Source organism: Rhincodon typus, chromosome 14 (assembly GCF_021869965.1).
Source record: "Rhincodon typus isolate 14 chromosome 14, sRhiTyp1.1, whole genome shotgun sequence".
Lineage (NCBI taxonomy): Eukaryota > Metazoa > Chordata > Chondrichthyes > Orectolobiformes > Rhincodontidae > Rhincodon > Rhincodon typus.
This window is the reverse complement of record NC_063345.1, coordinates 24,795,180-24,810,403: the sequence shown is the minus strand read 5'-3', so window position 1 is coordinate 24,810,403 and position 15,224 is coordinate 24,795,180. Positions and strand designations below refer to the sequence as shown.

The 15,224-nt window shown below is 38.3% G+C and overlaps 1 protein-coding gene across 2 annotated transcripts in view; it reads left to right on the top strand.

The window, feature by feature from the left end:
* Positions 1–15,224, top strand: part of kdrl (kinase insert domain receptor like) — a 181,133-nt gene that overhangs the window by 139,373 nt on the left and 26,536 nt on the right. For both annotated transcript variants that reach the window (XM_048605338.1, XM_048605339.1), the window contains exons 21-28: positions 42–207; positions 1,384–1,481; positions 2,796–2,918; positions 3,024–3,135; positions 9,858–9,957; positions 11,452–11,557; positions 14,819–14,949; positions 15,127–15,217. In XM_048605338.1, the coding sequence (XP_048461295.1) occupies positions 42–207; positions 1,384–1,481; positions 2,796–2,918; positions 3,024–3,135; positions 9,858–9,957; positions 11,452–11,557; positions 14,819–14,949; positions 15,127–15,217 (927 nt within the window). The remainder of the gene's footprint in view (positions 1–41; positions 208–1,383; positions 1,482–2,795; positions 2,919–3,023; positions 3,136–9,857; positions 9,958–11,451; positions 11,558–14,818; positions 14,950–15,126; positions 15,218–15,224) is intronic.

The following is a 15,224-nucleotide window of genomic DNA, read 5'->3' as shown; positions in this document are numbered from 1 at the left end:
TGCCTTCCTCATAAATCATAAAACTTGCTGCCTATTTCTAGTGTCAGAGAAACATTGACCAGCCTGAAACACTTGATGATGAGACCAGTCCCGATGTAATGGAAGGCATAAAGCGAAGACTGGAAAGCGTGGCAAGTACAGGAAGCTCAACAAGTTCAGGCTTTGTGGAAGATAAGAGTTACAGTGACACAGAAGAGGAGGAGGAAGGTATGTTCATCTTCCTTCCTTATGCGTACTGCATTGGGAATAATTGAATTGCCACGATTGTTTCCACTAATATAACAAGACTATTAGAAATCTATAACAAAAGCAATGAATAGAGAATTTCCTTTTAAGCTAAACTCTATTGACCCTCTAAAACGTTCAAAATAGACCCACCAAAGGATCGAATCATCCTGTGGGTTTTACAATATCATTAAACTGCTCAGATAAATCCAGTTGCATTGTGTACTTTGTTATCATTAGCGTTATCAGCAAACTTTACGGTATCAGGAGTAAACAACCCCAATACAGTTACAAGCTGATAACGCTGTCTCACAAATCCATACAAAAGTTTGTCCTTTGATAGCTGCAAACTTATTTCAATAATCTCATTTGTATCCTCAGCACAAAGGGAAGCTAATGACTGGGAATAGAAGATGAGATAACAAGGTGTAGAGCTGGATGAACTTCATCAGAATTCTGATGAAGCGTCTAGGCCCGAAACGTCAGCCTTCCTGCTCGGCCTGTTGTGTTCATCCAGCTCTACACCTTGTTATCTCAGATTCTCCAGCATCTGCAGTTCCTACTATCACTGGAAATAGAAGATGCCTCCATTTTGGGCACTGTTATCAACATTAAGCATTCTAATGTCAGTCATACCACTGGAACATGCTGAGTAATACCAGTTTACTGTAGAGGTCCAATGCTCACTGCTAACAATATATTTCAGGCAGAAACTTCATAGCAGGCAAGCAGAGAGGATGCTCATCATATCCACGCAATTGGTTTCCACACTCATTTCGACACTCCCTCTGCCACTATCGGTAAATATACTAAGTCCTGCTGCCCACAAAACACAGAATTTTTCCAGTCTTACCCTCTCAACCTAACACTCAGTCAGTAATGAGTGCTTTTCATTGGTGGCCCATTCCAACCTCTGTCTGAATCTGGGAGAGATCCATTACCAAAGAACTATGACAGAGTCAGAAGCAACTACACATCTGTGAGATTCTATTCATAGAATATCCTTAAAGCAGCAGACAGAACTTCTGAAGTCCAAAGAACATGCGGTTGCTCCAATATTCTGAATGTCCCCTGACAATACAGAGGGGGCAAATCGAAACAGGGGATGCTGGCGTTTACATCCACTCTGCTATTACTAATGATTCATCTGTTTTGCAGATGCAGAAGATCTGTACAAACGACCACTAGGAATGGAAGACCTGATTTGTTACAGCTTCCAAGTAGCCAAAGGCATGGAATTTTTGGCTTCAAGGAAAGTAAGTTGATTTCCAATTCTTGCAAATGACAGATTTTTACCATCAAGAAAAATTCATTTTCACTCCTGCTACTGATACAAACCTTCATATCTAGCATCAGTCATCGATACTGTGGGAAAAATGGTCTTAATAAGATAGGACTGGTATATAATCATTGGAGTTCAACACTCAGTGCTTAAGACTACAGGCAGACATTGGCCTTGTGATATTAACATGAGACTACTAATCCAGAGACCCAAGTAATGTTCTGAAGGCTAAGGTTTAAATCTCACCGTGGTAGAATTTGAATTCAATTTTTTTTAAATCTGGGGTTAAGAGTCTAATGATGTCCAGGAAACCATTCACAATTGTTGGAAAGACCCGTCTGGCTCAGATTGTTAGAAAAACCCATTCTTATTTGTTTGGCCTACACGTGACTCCAAACTCACAGCAATTTGGATGACTCTCAATTGCCCTCTGGGCAAAAAGGGATGGGCAATAAATACTGACCTGATCAGTGACATCCACATGTTGTGAATAAATGATAAAAAAAAAATCTTCACACTGCGTAGTGCCAGCCTTTAACATCAGGTGTAAAATGGAGCACCAAATCGTACTTGCAGGCATAATGTCAGAGTCCCTTTGAGGCATGAGCCAGATTTAAATGCAAACTTGGACACTATTGGAAGTAATTGAAAAAAATGTAGCCTGCATCGTTTCAAAAGAAAACCAAACTAACACATGACAGAAAAGAAATAAAAAGATATGCTGCAAGTCTAAAATGAGGTAAAACAGATTTGAAGAAGACTCATGGAGTATAAACTCTGATTAGATGGGTTGAAGGGCATCTCTGTAATTTCTGCTCTCTATTCTATGTAATACATACCACTGGCAAGCTCCAAGCACCAAATAATTGCTTCATGCCGCCATAGCTAGAGGGCAGGAAGTCAGCTGACTCCCACCATGATCTGGAGCTTTGTACCTGGGGAGAGAGGTGACCCTCAGTAGGGTACATCTGGGAGGTAGGATGCCAAAGTTCTCAATCTGAACTGAAGCACCAGTGAAAAGGCACAAAGCAGAGACTAGTATTTCTCACTAGGGAGGGAATGTCATGATGCAAGTCAAGCTATGTTACTATTGCAATCTTATTGGAGGCCAGGTTTGTGTTAGCATTGACAAAGACCTGGCAACAAGTTCTTTCACCTCCATTTTCAGAGAAGGTAATAGGTCACATCATAAAAAAAATGTATATTACCGTTTGGTTTTAAAAACCGCAATCAAAAGGACATAATAGGCTTGGTTTCTAAGCTTCGGAATATTCCATTGCAATTCCAGTGTATCCATCGAGACTTGGCAGCACGGAACATCCTGTTGTCTGAGAGTAACGTGGTGAAGATTTGTGATTTTGGGCTGGCTCGTGACATTTACAAAGACCCAGATTATGTACGGAAAGGAGATGTAAGTGTATAAGAATGGCAGCTCTCAATCATTGATGCTGAAATACTAGTGCCTGATTTTTCCTCAGTGGCCCAGTGGCTGACAAAGAATTGTGCATCTTTGCAGGCTCGACTCCCACTCAAGTGGATGGCACCAGAATCCATATTTGATAAAATCTACACAACTCAGAGTGATGTCTGGTCTTTTGGAGTGTTGCTGTGGGAAATATTTTCCTTAGGTAAGCCTGAAAAAACAAAAGGAATACTTAACACCAGGAAGCAATCAGTTTACATTTAAATGTTGCTTGAGATTGCATGTCAAAACAAAACAAAAAGTCAACATTAAGTAATTTTAAAATTATCAGGCAGTCTTTAGAAGAGGTATCCAGTTCCTTTTTAAACTTTATGCATCACTGTATTGTAAACAGATCTGTGTGCTTTTAGGGTCAGTTTATACATCAGGAATAACAATACAATGGATTCAAATAGTACGTTGTAATATTAAGTTGGCTTGAAATTGTGTTGGGCAGTAATGACAAAGGTTAATGTCTTCAGTTTGAATTGCATTGTTCACAATTTTAGCAAATCTGAATTCACCATTATATGAAACATGTGATTTTATCATAAATCATTGACATTATTGAAATGAGGTTAATCTAAATTGACCATTTGTGCATGGCATCTCAGTTGAAAGATTCTCAAAGGTATGAAAATCTACATCAACTATGTGATTATTTAAAGTAAAAAAAAGAGAACTAGTGGATGATCTCTTCAGGTTTTCCTTTGGTCAGACACTCATAGAAGCCCCAAAGTAGCAGACTCCAAGGCAATTGCCTTGGAAGTTAAAGATTCCCTGACATTTGGAAACAATCAAAAGTTTTCAATTAAAAATCAGAGTATTGGAAGGGTTCCACTACACTTAATTAAACAATTACACAGGAAGAGATTGGCTATTAAAACCCAGTCTAACTCCTATGAAACAATCAACTGATCCCTCCCAAACCTAATGACACACAACTAAATCTCCCTAGACCCTGACCAGACAACACCCTTCTATCCCAGGCCTGACATTTCCCCCTACCCAGACCCAGCATCACCTACACCACGCGCTGGGACTCCCCTGCCACTTGATTCAGCACTGCACCACCGCTACGACCACCACTGGACCCAAACCATCTCTTCAATCAGATTTGATACCAAAACCTTCACCAACCTCTACCAGGCACCCTACCCACTTGGAACTATACATAACTGGCGCCCTATTAGCTCATTCTGAAGGAGGGTCACCGGACCAGAAATATTAACTCTGTTTTCTCCCTCCACAGATGCTACCTGCTGAGTTTTTCCAGCAGTTTGTGTTTTTGTTCCAATTACCTGCTACCCCACCCACCTGGCACCCTAACCTCACACTTACCTCGTGTACTTATTCTTTCACAGGATCTGTCAAAGCATTTGTCTTTGATGCTAGACCATTAAATCCCAAATACATCAACTAATGGTTGTCAGAAGTAGGTCATAGTTTACATTCCCCTACACCCCTCCCACCTGCATAACATTGGCTACAGGAAACCTGGCAGATTTAAGTTCTGCCTCTAAGTTTCTGAAGGAGCCTTGATTAGAATCTCCTCTCATGATTGTGGAGCTCTTCTTAACTAAAATAAAATGAGCAGAGTGACAATCTAGGTACGGTTGTTTCTCCTGAGAAAATTTGGCATTACATCTTACCGATGTAGTAGGAAGATTTCCCAATATCTTTTGCTATGCTTTTATAACTTTACTTGAAATAAGAAAGATTTTCACTAACCTTTGCACTTAGTCAAGGAAGGGAATCTTCCTTCCCTGCTTGATTGACCATATTAATCCACAATATCCAGGAATTTCATTGCCTGAAAAATTAGCTGTGAAAGCCTTTTGGCTAATAAACTGTCTTTGTTATTCCCATTTCAAAATTCTAAGCATGAACAGAATGTTCCATTCCATTCTATTCCATAAAGTCAAGCAACAAAATATGGAAGATCAGCCTAACATTTAAACACTTTTTAAACTTTTACACACAGAGATCTGCAATACAAATATGCACTTCCTAAACCAGCAAACACAGTTTCAATTTGTTCCAGTTTATAGTAGCAGTTTAAAGTGAACCTCTAGGTGTTGCTAACCACCTGAACATTATGAAATACTTAATTGTCAATTATCACTAAGCAACTGAAAAAGAGAAGTGAGTAAAAGATTCTGGATGTGAATTTGGCCCATTTGATATCTGTAGTGCCTTCAACTGGTGTCAGTCAGTTCAGCTTGGCATGTTCATGGAAACTAGATCTGTTATCTTTCTAATTTATGTAACACAATTCCCGAACGTTGGTGAACATTTACTGAAATCGTCCAAATACCTTTTATCCATGACCATTAATAGCAGCGTTATCATCTTCCCCTTGGGGGCTAGTGTTAGTATTGTTTGAGGGTCCTACTGATGTTCAATTTTTCACCTCCTTCCATACAAAAAGAATCCTTCTGATTCCATGAAATGCTCCTTTTAGTGAGTAAACTCAAAGTAAAATAGATTTTATGACTATAAAGATGTTACATACACTATTGTTCAGTAAAATATTTCTGTTTCTTTAGCTCGGCTGCATGGTGAAATAATTGGCACTGCAGAATGTGCAATATTTTGAATTGATTTAACGTTAGGTGTGACTACTATTGGAAAAAAATGATAATGTTTCTATGTAATAAGCAGTGAGGGAGAGGCATTCAATGCAACTCTAAAAAATAAATAACATAATGAGGAATGTACCACAGCAAATTGACCACCCAGTCAAGCCTTCTTTCCAAATCTAGTTAAATGTATATAGAGCTCATAAACATCTTCTGCATCAATTGTCACAATAGAGTGGATTATTTGATTTAACGGAAGTATTAAATGTAATTTTTACCCTGTGCAATAAAGCAAGAATGAATTTTTTTTTGAGAACTGTCTTCTGAAATCTTTTTACTGATTTCATAGATCCTTATGTACTGTTTCTTGCACAGCTACATGGTGACAAAACTAAGCAAACAGTTACTGTGTTACTGTTTATAATTAGATGAAAATTCATCAGCCACAATTTCCTGAGGTCTACAGCACCTGAAAGTAATTTTGCAGAATAATGAAAATACCAAGCTGGTATAAAAACAGTAGAACAGGTTTTTCTCTTGTATTTGGTTTTAAGAATTGCACAGAGAGAAAATTCCACAAAGCAGGATTCCACACCTGTAAAGGCTAGAAAATTAGACAAGCTTCATTATGAGCATGCAATCCTTCCTACCCAGTTTAATGTGTTACATCCAGCCAACCTTTTATATCAAGTTCAATAATAAGATAACTGTCCAAATAAATGCCGGAATTATGAAACGATAGCCGCACTATCTAATTGCAAACAAAGTTGTCTTTACTCATTCAAATAACAGAGTGGCAATTCCAATATTAACTATGGTGGGATCTCCAGCTTCCATGATGGAAATGTTGTTCTTTTCTCATGAGATGGAATTTAGAGACTGGACAGAAGTTGCTGATTATTTACAAATGTTAGCGAGCACAGTGGGCAAGTATTTCAAACCTCCCACCCTTTTGCTTATATAAATGTTCCACTGGCCTTAAAACACTACGACTGACACCAAATGCCGGAGAACATTGAGCAGCTGGAGAGAGTGTTGCAAATTTCAACTTTAAAATGCAAGTTTTTTTTTGCATTCTTGTTCAGGGGAATCTATTACACAAAGTAAATAGCGAGTCAACGACACCAGGGGCTATAGGTCATAGTACAGTGTTGTTTCTTGAGGGAGACCTTTACTGTAAATACAAATTGAATATCCCTTGTTGCACGCTTGGTATAATACTCTCATTCAGAAAACAACTAATAGCTGCAAAATCCTACTTGTAGCACACTGATGAGGCGAACTGAACCTTTATATTAGCCTCTGTCATTATGGTCTGAAAAGAAAATCCTTCCATCAACTCACAGTTTGTCTGTGGTTTTCAGTTTATATTATGAAAATGGACTCACACATTAAGTCAATTTTGCTTAACAGTATCATTGATCATTGATCCCATAATTAATAGTGTTCAATAATATCCACTTCATGAGACTTTCTGATATTAGAGTCACACACAGATTCCTACTGTATTAGCAATGAGAATGATAGATTTTCAGTCTTGTCTGTAAGTGGTGATAAAGTGAAATGTAAATATGCAAGAGAAGTGAGACTTCTCCCATTAAATGACAATTCCCAAGATCATCAGGTAGAACGTAAAGGAGATAATAAATCAGAGTATCATGTGGCAATATTAGAAAGACAATCAAAACATCACTTCTTGTGCGAAGGAAGGACTGGCAAAGAATATTATGAAATTCTGCCAAGTTTCTCATTGCTGTGGTACATTAGTGAGGCTGGATAAATACAAGTAGAGAATGTCTGTGATTGGTTTTCAAAGTCTAGCAGTTAATGTCCTTATCTTGTTGATTTAGGTGACCCAAAGGAAAATCTGCCTCTTTTTAATAATACACAAAGATGGCCAGTTTTCCAGTTCTGTTAAACTCTGTAATTCTGTAAGATGGTTTGGCTGCAACATATTAAACTACAAATCATGGAAAATTAATGCCAGGAAGAAAAGTGGGAGTATATTTGCTTTTGTAGTTACCTTGCATGTGCTGAATGAATTAATCAGTTACAGTTGTGGCCTGTTTTAGAAACAGACTAGGAAAATGCTAAACTCCAAATAAGAAGTATTTTAAACAGAAGTTCTACTATTTCCACATGCTTTCATATTTTATGACATGGAAGTATTGGTTTATCAGACTTTCACTAATTTGTAAAATTTATCATAATCCAAATTCCTGCACTATACCTTCAAATTGTTCTGTAAATAGCTAGAATAAAACATAATCGATTATTTGTCAGAGAGTGAAGAGGATTGAGCTGGAGGGAAGTGATAGGATTGATGGTTGGAGGAAGGTATATAATCATGTATATAATATACACACTGTCACCCTGAAGACATTTTGTCTGTGATTATTGGAGGTGGAAGGTTTCTCGCTCATCTCCCTAAAACATGCCCATAAAACATGTACAGCAACCTCCCTTTGCTAAACCTAGTTACTATAAAGGTTAGATCAGTTATGATCCAGTTGAATGATAGAATAGACTCAAGGGGCTAAGTGGTCTTTGCCTATACTAATCCCTTGATATCACTAGTCATGGGTATCAATCCTTGACATTTCTCCAATCCCTGACATGTGGCTCACCCAGAAATTTCACAATTATTGATCTGTTTATTATTTTGTATTATTTAGCTGAAAAATATAGAAAGCCAAATCTCTGTGTTAAGCAATTGAAATGAAGAATAATGAGTCAGCAGTGCAGAACTCTATGTTTCACAAATGAATTGCTGCAGAAATACATCAGCTCAATCATTTTCAAATGAGTTAGGGAGGACAGAGACTCCAAAGGGATTTTCATTCTTTCTTTGGCATATTATTTTGAAATTTAGTGAGCAAAATTTATTCACTGCTCTGTAGGTTTGGCATTCGTTTACCTAGGCAGTTTCCTGCCACCTTGTTAAAAATTAAAAATAACGAGTTGCATCTTTAATGATATTGGCAGACAGTACTCACTTCCCAGGTCTTTCCCTGGTGGGATTAGGATGATGAGAATGACACCCTTGTAGCTAGTCTTTCATTTCCATCTGACTTCCATTGAAATTTCCCTTACAGATACAGTTTTTGCAGGTCATGGCGTGACATCATAGGAGTTGCTAGTATATCCTGATATGACTGAATGATTTTATTGTCACACACATCTAGAAAGATACAGTGAAAAGTGTTGTGTTGCCACAATTCAGCGCCATTTCGAGTTATAAAAAGAATAAAAAGAAATTACTTAAATAGAGCTCATCTTCTGTTCAAATTGGGTCTCAAGCATGGCTTCAGGGCTTCTGCAAGGCCTCTGCAAGGTGTTCCGGGCCTCAAGCAGTCCCTGCTTTAGGTACAGCAACAAGAACACCGATGCCCCAGGAGACCCCAGCTCTGCTGCTGCCACCACCTCACCAACACTGCCAAGAGTCCCCGCTCCAGGCACCGCCACCAGCACAGCTGGCACCTTGTTACCACCACCAAGAATCCAGGCTCCAGGCCGACTGCCACTAGAAAATAGAACATAGAACAGCACAGCACAGTACAGTCCCTTCAGCCCATGATGTTGTGCCGACCTATTATCCTACTCTAAGATCAAACTACACTGCATACCCTACATTTTACTATCATCCATGTGCCTATCCAAGAGTCGCTTGAATGTCCCTAATGTATCTGACTCCACTACCACCGCCGGCAGCACATTCCACGCACCCACCACTCTAGGGGTGCCTACTCCAGGCATCACCACAACCAAAAGTTCAGGCTCCGGGCCTACTGCCACCAGGAGCCCCTGCTCCAGGCACTGCCACTGCCACCATGCATCCCAATCCAAGCCGCTGACGTTACAGCTGCCGCCCTGCTCCGGCCTCAAAGATGAAGAAAGAAAAGAAAATGTAAAAAGATGGAAAATAGAGAGAGGAAAGGATGCCGCCGGCCTGGAATGGACAGACTCTTCAGCTACTTACAGTTTTAAGTGCTTGACCAAGCTAGGTAGTTTAGATTCAATTCCCAATCTGTCATGTATCAATCTATTTCCATACAAAACTGGTTGCGTAGGGTGTCACTGATGTCCCTGCCTTTAAAGGATATAGACAAAAATTAAGGACAACAATGGGCCTGACTGCATCTTCTAATGTGGTCAAGTGATCTGCTGATGATGATTGTTAAAGTATACATGCTCACAAAGACCACTTGGAAAAGGTTAAAAAAATACAATACTTGTTGAACCTACGAATGGGAGAAGATTTCTGGTAAAAGAAGTAAATGTTGTCTGTTATTTTCCTCGGCTGTAGGTGCCTCTCCATATCCAGGGGTGCAAATAGATGAAGAATTTTGCCACAAGTTAAAAGAAGGTACAAGGATGAAGCCCCCTGAATATTCTACATCAGAAGTGTAAGATTTTTCATCCAATCTCTTCTTTTTTGGAGCAGAACTGTTCCAATTATAATAGTAATTATAAATAATGAAAGTCCATTTTTTAGGTAAGCTTTTGAATATAGTTTGGCAAAACTGGAGATAAATTTAAATAAAATATGATCTCAGGGAGGTGACATGTGGTGTACAATATAATTGTGGTAGGTTGAAATAACCTGTGGCAGAACCCAGATCCATCAAGCTTATACTTCACTGGTGAAAAATTGAGCTTATAATTTTACATTGAACAGGTGGGTTATTATTCTACCCAGCCCAGCATCTACAGTTTGATGGTATGGCAGAAGAGTTCCCCATTAGCACCCCATCTCTTCCAACACTCCTAGCCACTGAGACCAATACCCGCAGAGAGCTGGACTCCATCTTTAGCCTGAATTCAGAACTGGAGCTGAAAGGCAAAATCCAGTCAAAGAAAGATTTATTACATTACCTGAGTCTGATGAAGAGTCATCTCGGCTCAAAACATTAGCTTACTCTCTCCCCATGGATGCTGCCTAACCCGCTGTGATTTCCAGTTTTTTTTTTGTTTTTAGCTTCATTAAAGTATTTTTTTTTAAATTTTGGTCTCTTCATCTTTAGGCCTGTTTTGTACACTCCTAATAAAACTGCACTTCTGCTCCCAGATCCACCATTTTCATAAGGTGGGTTTTGGTTCCTCTTTCTCAGCATGGTGGGCAGCAGTCAGCACCTGATTGAGTTTCATGGTCGAAGGATTTGTTCTCTCAATCTTTCAGCAGATTAAAAGGTTGGCTGTGATTTCTGCCCTCTGGTGGATGAACTGTGCTTTGCAGTCTTCATGACCAGCAGAACACAGGCTGTAACTTGAATTTTAGACAAACTCCAACACTCAAGCATTCAAAATAAAAGATAGAAGTGTAAGGTTCTTTTTTTTGCCAATTTAAGACTCCTTTACATAACCCTTGACCAGCTGCAGCATGATGGGAGTCTAGAGATATGACTTCTAAAGCAAAATTACTAATACCCCTTTTTACACAGATAAAACTAACAATAAGCGTGGCACAGTGGCTCATGGTGAGCACTGCTGCCTCACAGTGCTAGGGACCTGGGTTCGATTCTACCCTCAGGCAACTGTCTGTGTGAGTTTGCACATTCTCCTTGTGTCTGTATGGGCTTCCTCCAGGTGCTCCAGTTTCCTCCCACAGTCCAAAGATGTGCAGACCAGGTGGATTGGCCATGCTAAATTGCCTGGAGTGGTCAGAGATGTGTAAATTAGGTGGGTTATCGGGGGTTGGGCCTGAGTGGGATACTCTGAGGGTCGGTGGGGACTTGTTGGGCTTAAGGGCCTGTTTCAACTCTGTAGGGATTCTATATTCTATAAAGCAGCTAGGAAACTTACACAGCAAACACTACACAAAGACTTGCTAGACCTGAGTGAATAGGTTTGATATATTGCTAACCAAGTCAGTTAATACTCTTGCTATGTTTCTGTTTTAGCTATCAAACAATGTTAGACTGTTGGCATGGAGAGCCAGGAGAAAGGCCTACCTTCAGTGAGCTGGTGGAACAGCTGGGAGATCTTTTGCAAGCCAATGTTCAGCAGGTAGGAGAACCAAGTGGGTAAGAGGTCTTCAGGGAAGTGGGGGAAGGAGGCAAAAATAAAAATCAACAATTCCCAAAAGTAGAAATGTCAGAGGGGTTGAACAATCTTTGTTTAATATTCAATCAACGGGGGTTACCATAGATAAAATATATATGCTCTCTTACTGCTCAATATCAGTATGTTTTGTATGGAAAGATTTGTGTGCCTTAGAATGCCATTTCAACAAAATAATCAGTGAGCACTGACCTGTTTTGAGTGGCCTGTTGAAAGCATTGCAACATGCCACAACCTTGTTCCTAATATTTTGGAACAGGTTCAAACATAGCAACACATGTATTTCACATATCCCTGAACCAACACGGAAGTTACTGATGAAGAAAATGAGTAAATACAATGAGAATGCTTCCTTCAGAGATTATTTTCTCATGGTTGAAACTTCATGCTTAAAGAAAAGCTCACACCAAATCCATCTCCAGTTAAGATAATCTTGTTGGTTGCTCACAATTAGAAGTCTAACTCCCACATGTTCTATTATTGTTATGAACACTGTTTGCCTCAAGCTGGTGCACTTGGCAGTAAATCCAATGTTGAGTTTTAGTTCATTTTAAGATGATTATATTCAGTTGATCTACTTGGAGTTTAGTCAGCATGACTTTGCAAATAATAAAGCACCTAATTCATGACTGTACCAAGAAGGATTTAAATATTTTGTAAATCTCCAAGCGTGATCCTTTGTTATATGATTGTCATTTTCATGTTAACCTGACCTGCAAATTTAATGGCAGAAGCTGTTTAAAAGAAAAAATGAAAATAAACAATGAATAGACCAATAATCCTGATCTTATAACAGTTCTCTTACTACAAAACTGAATAACTGATTGGATTGATGACATGTTCAGTAATTCAGATATACAGCATGCAACTGTGTGCATAATTGACATTGTGGGAATTCTAATTGATGCATCCTGCTGTGGAAATGGTGGGATTCTAATAGAAATGTAAACCTAGATAACATGATTAATCCCTGAATGAACTAATTCTGAAAGTAAATATATTTCTTAAAAGTGATTTATATTTCCAGGTATGATGGGACTTTTAGAAGAAAAAAGTTCATGTTTCACAGATTAACCTATCATGAATCTGTCAGTGTGTAATATAATAGCTTGTGAAACATTATCAGGATAGCGAGCAGAAAAACAATTTTACAGAAGCTGACACTTCCAAAAATATTTGTGTTCACCTTCTAACTCTAAAATATGTGATTTAATTTTTTTTTCCCTAATGAGGCACGGACATCTCTGGCAAGGTTAAACTTTATTGCCTATCTTTAACTGTCTTTGAACTGTATGGTTTTCAAACCATTTCAAAGGTCAGTTAATATTCAACCAAATTGCTGTCACATGTATGCCAGACATGGTAAGATGGCAAATTTCCTTCCCTAAAGGACATTATGGGGTTTTACTATATTCAGTAACGGTTTATTCATCAACTTTATGGGTCTAGCTTTTAATTCTGTGTTTATCGAACTTAAATTCTACCAACTGTCATGGTGGGATTTGAACTTGTATTGCCAGGTCATTAATCTGTCCTAATGGATTACTCGTTCAGTGACATTACTGGTAATTCACCATCTTCCCCAAAAACCTTACCAAACTCATTATTGCCCTCACATTCAACTAATAAAACATAGAATATTCTCCTGCCTGAAAAAATCATGTTGGTCATTTACAGAATTGCATATTATTCAGTCAGTTTTCTGTAAAATAAAACTTCTTCTGTGCACATTGTTCACAGGACTCTTGATCCATAATTGCAGATAGTGATAATATGAGCTACACAATGACATTTAAACTGTGTTTGAAATTTTACTTACAAACTACTGCTTTACAAGCAGAATGTGCCCATATGCTGTAATACTCATCAACAATGATTCATGAGGAGTTTTAACAAAGAGCTGAAATGTCATTATACTGCCAAAATTCCTATTTTATAACTGGGTTATCAATATCTGAAACTTTCTTCATTTCCCTTTCTCTGAAAAAGACAAGAATGTTTATCAAAATTCTCTCAGAATTAGCCTGGGCCAACATATAAGAGCTGAGTGTGAGATATTGTTTTATTACTGTTAAAAAAGAATTGTGTTTGCAAGCAAATACCAAGCTTCCCCTCATAAATTGAAATTTTGTACGTTTTAAAGTTATTTGCGTAAAATTATTTTCTCCATTATTTTAGAGGGAGCAGTATTCCAAATGTTTCAAGTGTTTTAGTGCCTGTTTTGACTAGTAAGGGGAATTTCATATGTATGCATTAGCACTTCTGTTACCAAGATCAAACAATGGCATTCAATTCCTTTCAACATATTTCAAATGAACTGCTTTGTTGTTACAGCAGACACCCTCTGTAGCTGACTGAAATCTTCTTTGGCACATATTCAACAAAAATATGTAAAACTAGAAGCTCACATTCTCATAAACAATTCCAAGATTAAAAAAAAACACAACTGGCAATATAAGATCATCATACATATGTCAGAATCACCTGGAATGTGTTGCTCGCTTGTTGACAAGAATTCACAATCACATACAATGGCTTGCTTGCAGGCTGCTCTCAGCATTTTTTGTTATTTTTCATGAGATGTGGGCATTGCTGGCAAAACCACCATTTTGTAAAGATGATAGTGAGACAGCTTCTTGAACTGCCATCTGTGAATGCCCAACTCTGGAAACACACAGTGGCTGGACAAGCCATGAACAGAGACTAAGAAATACATAGCAAATGTCTGCCAAAGCTTTGGTGAGGGTGAGCAATTTTGGCTTTATTGTGAGTACCACGTTTATGAACAGCTGGTGCAAAAAAGATTTTACAATTCAATTTGTTGGGAAAAGATGCTCTCTTTAAATTTTGAGTGTACTATTTTTTAAAGCGAGCTAAAAAGATTTGATTTTTTTCAGCCTATCCGAAATTATGAAGGAAGAGTGAAAGTAAAGTGTTATCCATTCTCCGTCTAGAAATAGGGTCTATCTCTGGAAGATTATTCACCACATGCTCCTCCTGTCCTCCCAACTCCAAGTATTTGAGCTTTCTATTACCCCGAAAAGCAATTAGACCAAACCAGACCTATGTTGTTGTGTGCAAATGTTCAAATGTTCAATTTAAATGAATCAGCAATGTAAACTGTTGAGAGAAAACATTTTGAGCTGACTGGTGCTGAACTCTACACACTTTCTTTCATTCTCTGACTTCCTTTCTGTTTTTTTATAGGATGGAAAAGATTATATTCCTTTGAATACTATGCTGCCAGCAGATGGTGATTCGAACCTTTCTGCAGACCCCAGCCTCACAGAAGACATAACAAATCCAAAAGTTAATTACAATTGCACAGGAGTCATCGGGTTTGTTAATTTTTAGACTAATCAAGAAGTGCTCATTAAGTTGTAGAAAAGAAAACAAAGTTATTATCTTCTGTAGAGGAAAATTAACCTGATATTTGTACTATTGCTTCATTTCTAGTTCCACATTATCAACCTGCTTGCACTAAGTCATCATTCTATGTCTCTTTTTGCTGATAGACTCAACAGCAACAATGCAAAGAAGAGGCCAATAAGTGTAAAAACTTTTGACGAGGTTCCTGTAGAAAATAAGACTACTGTGATACATGAGGTAAGTT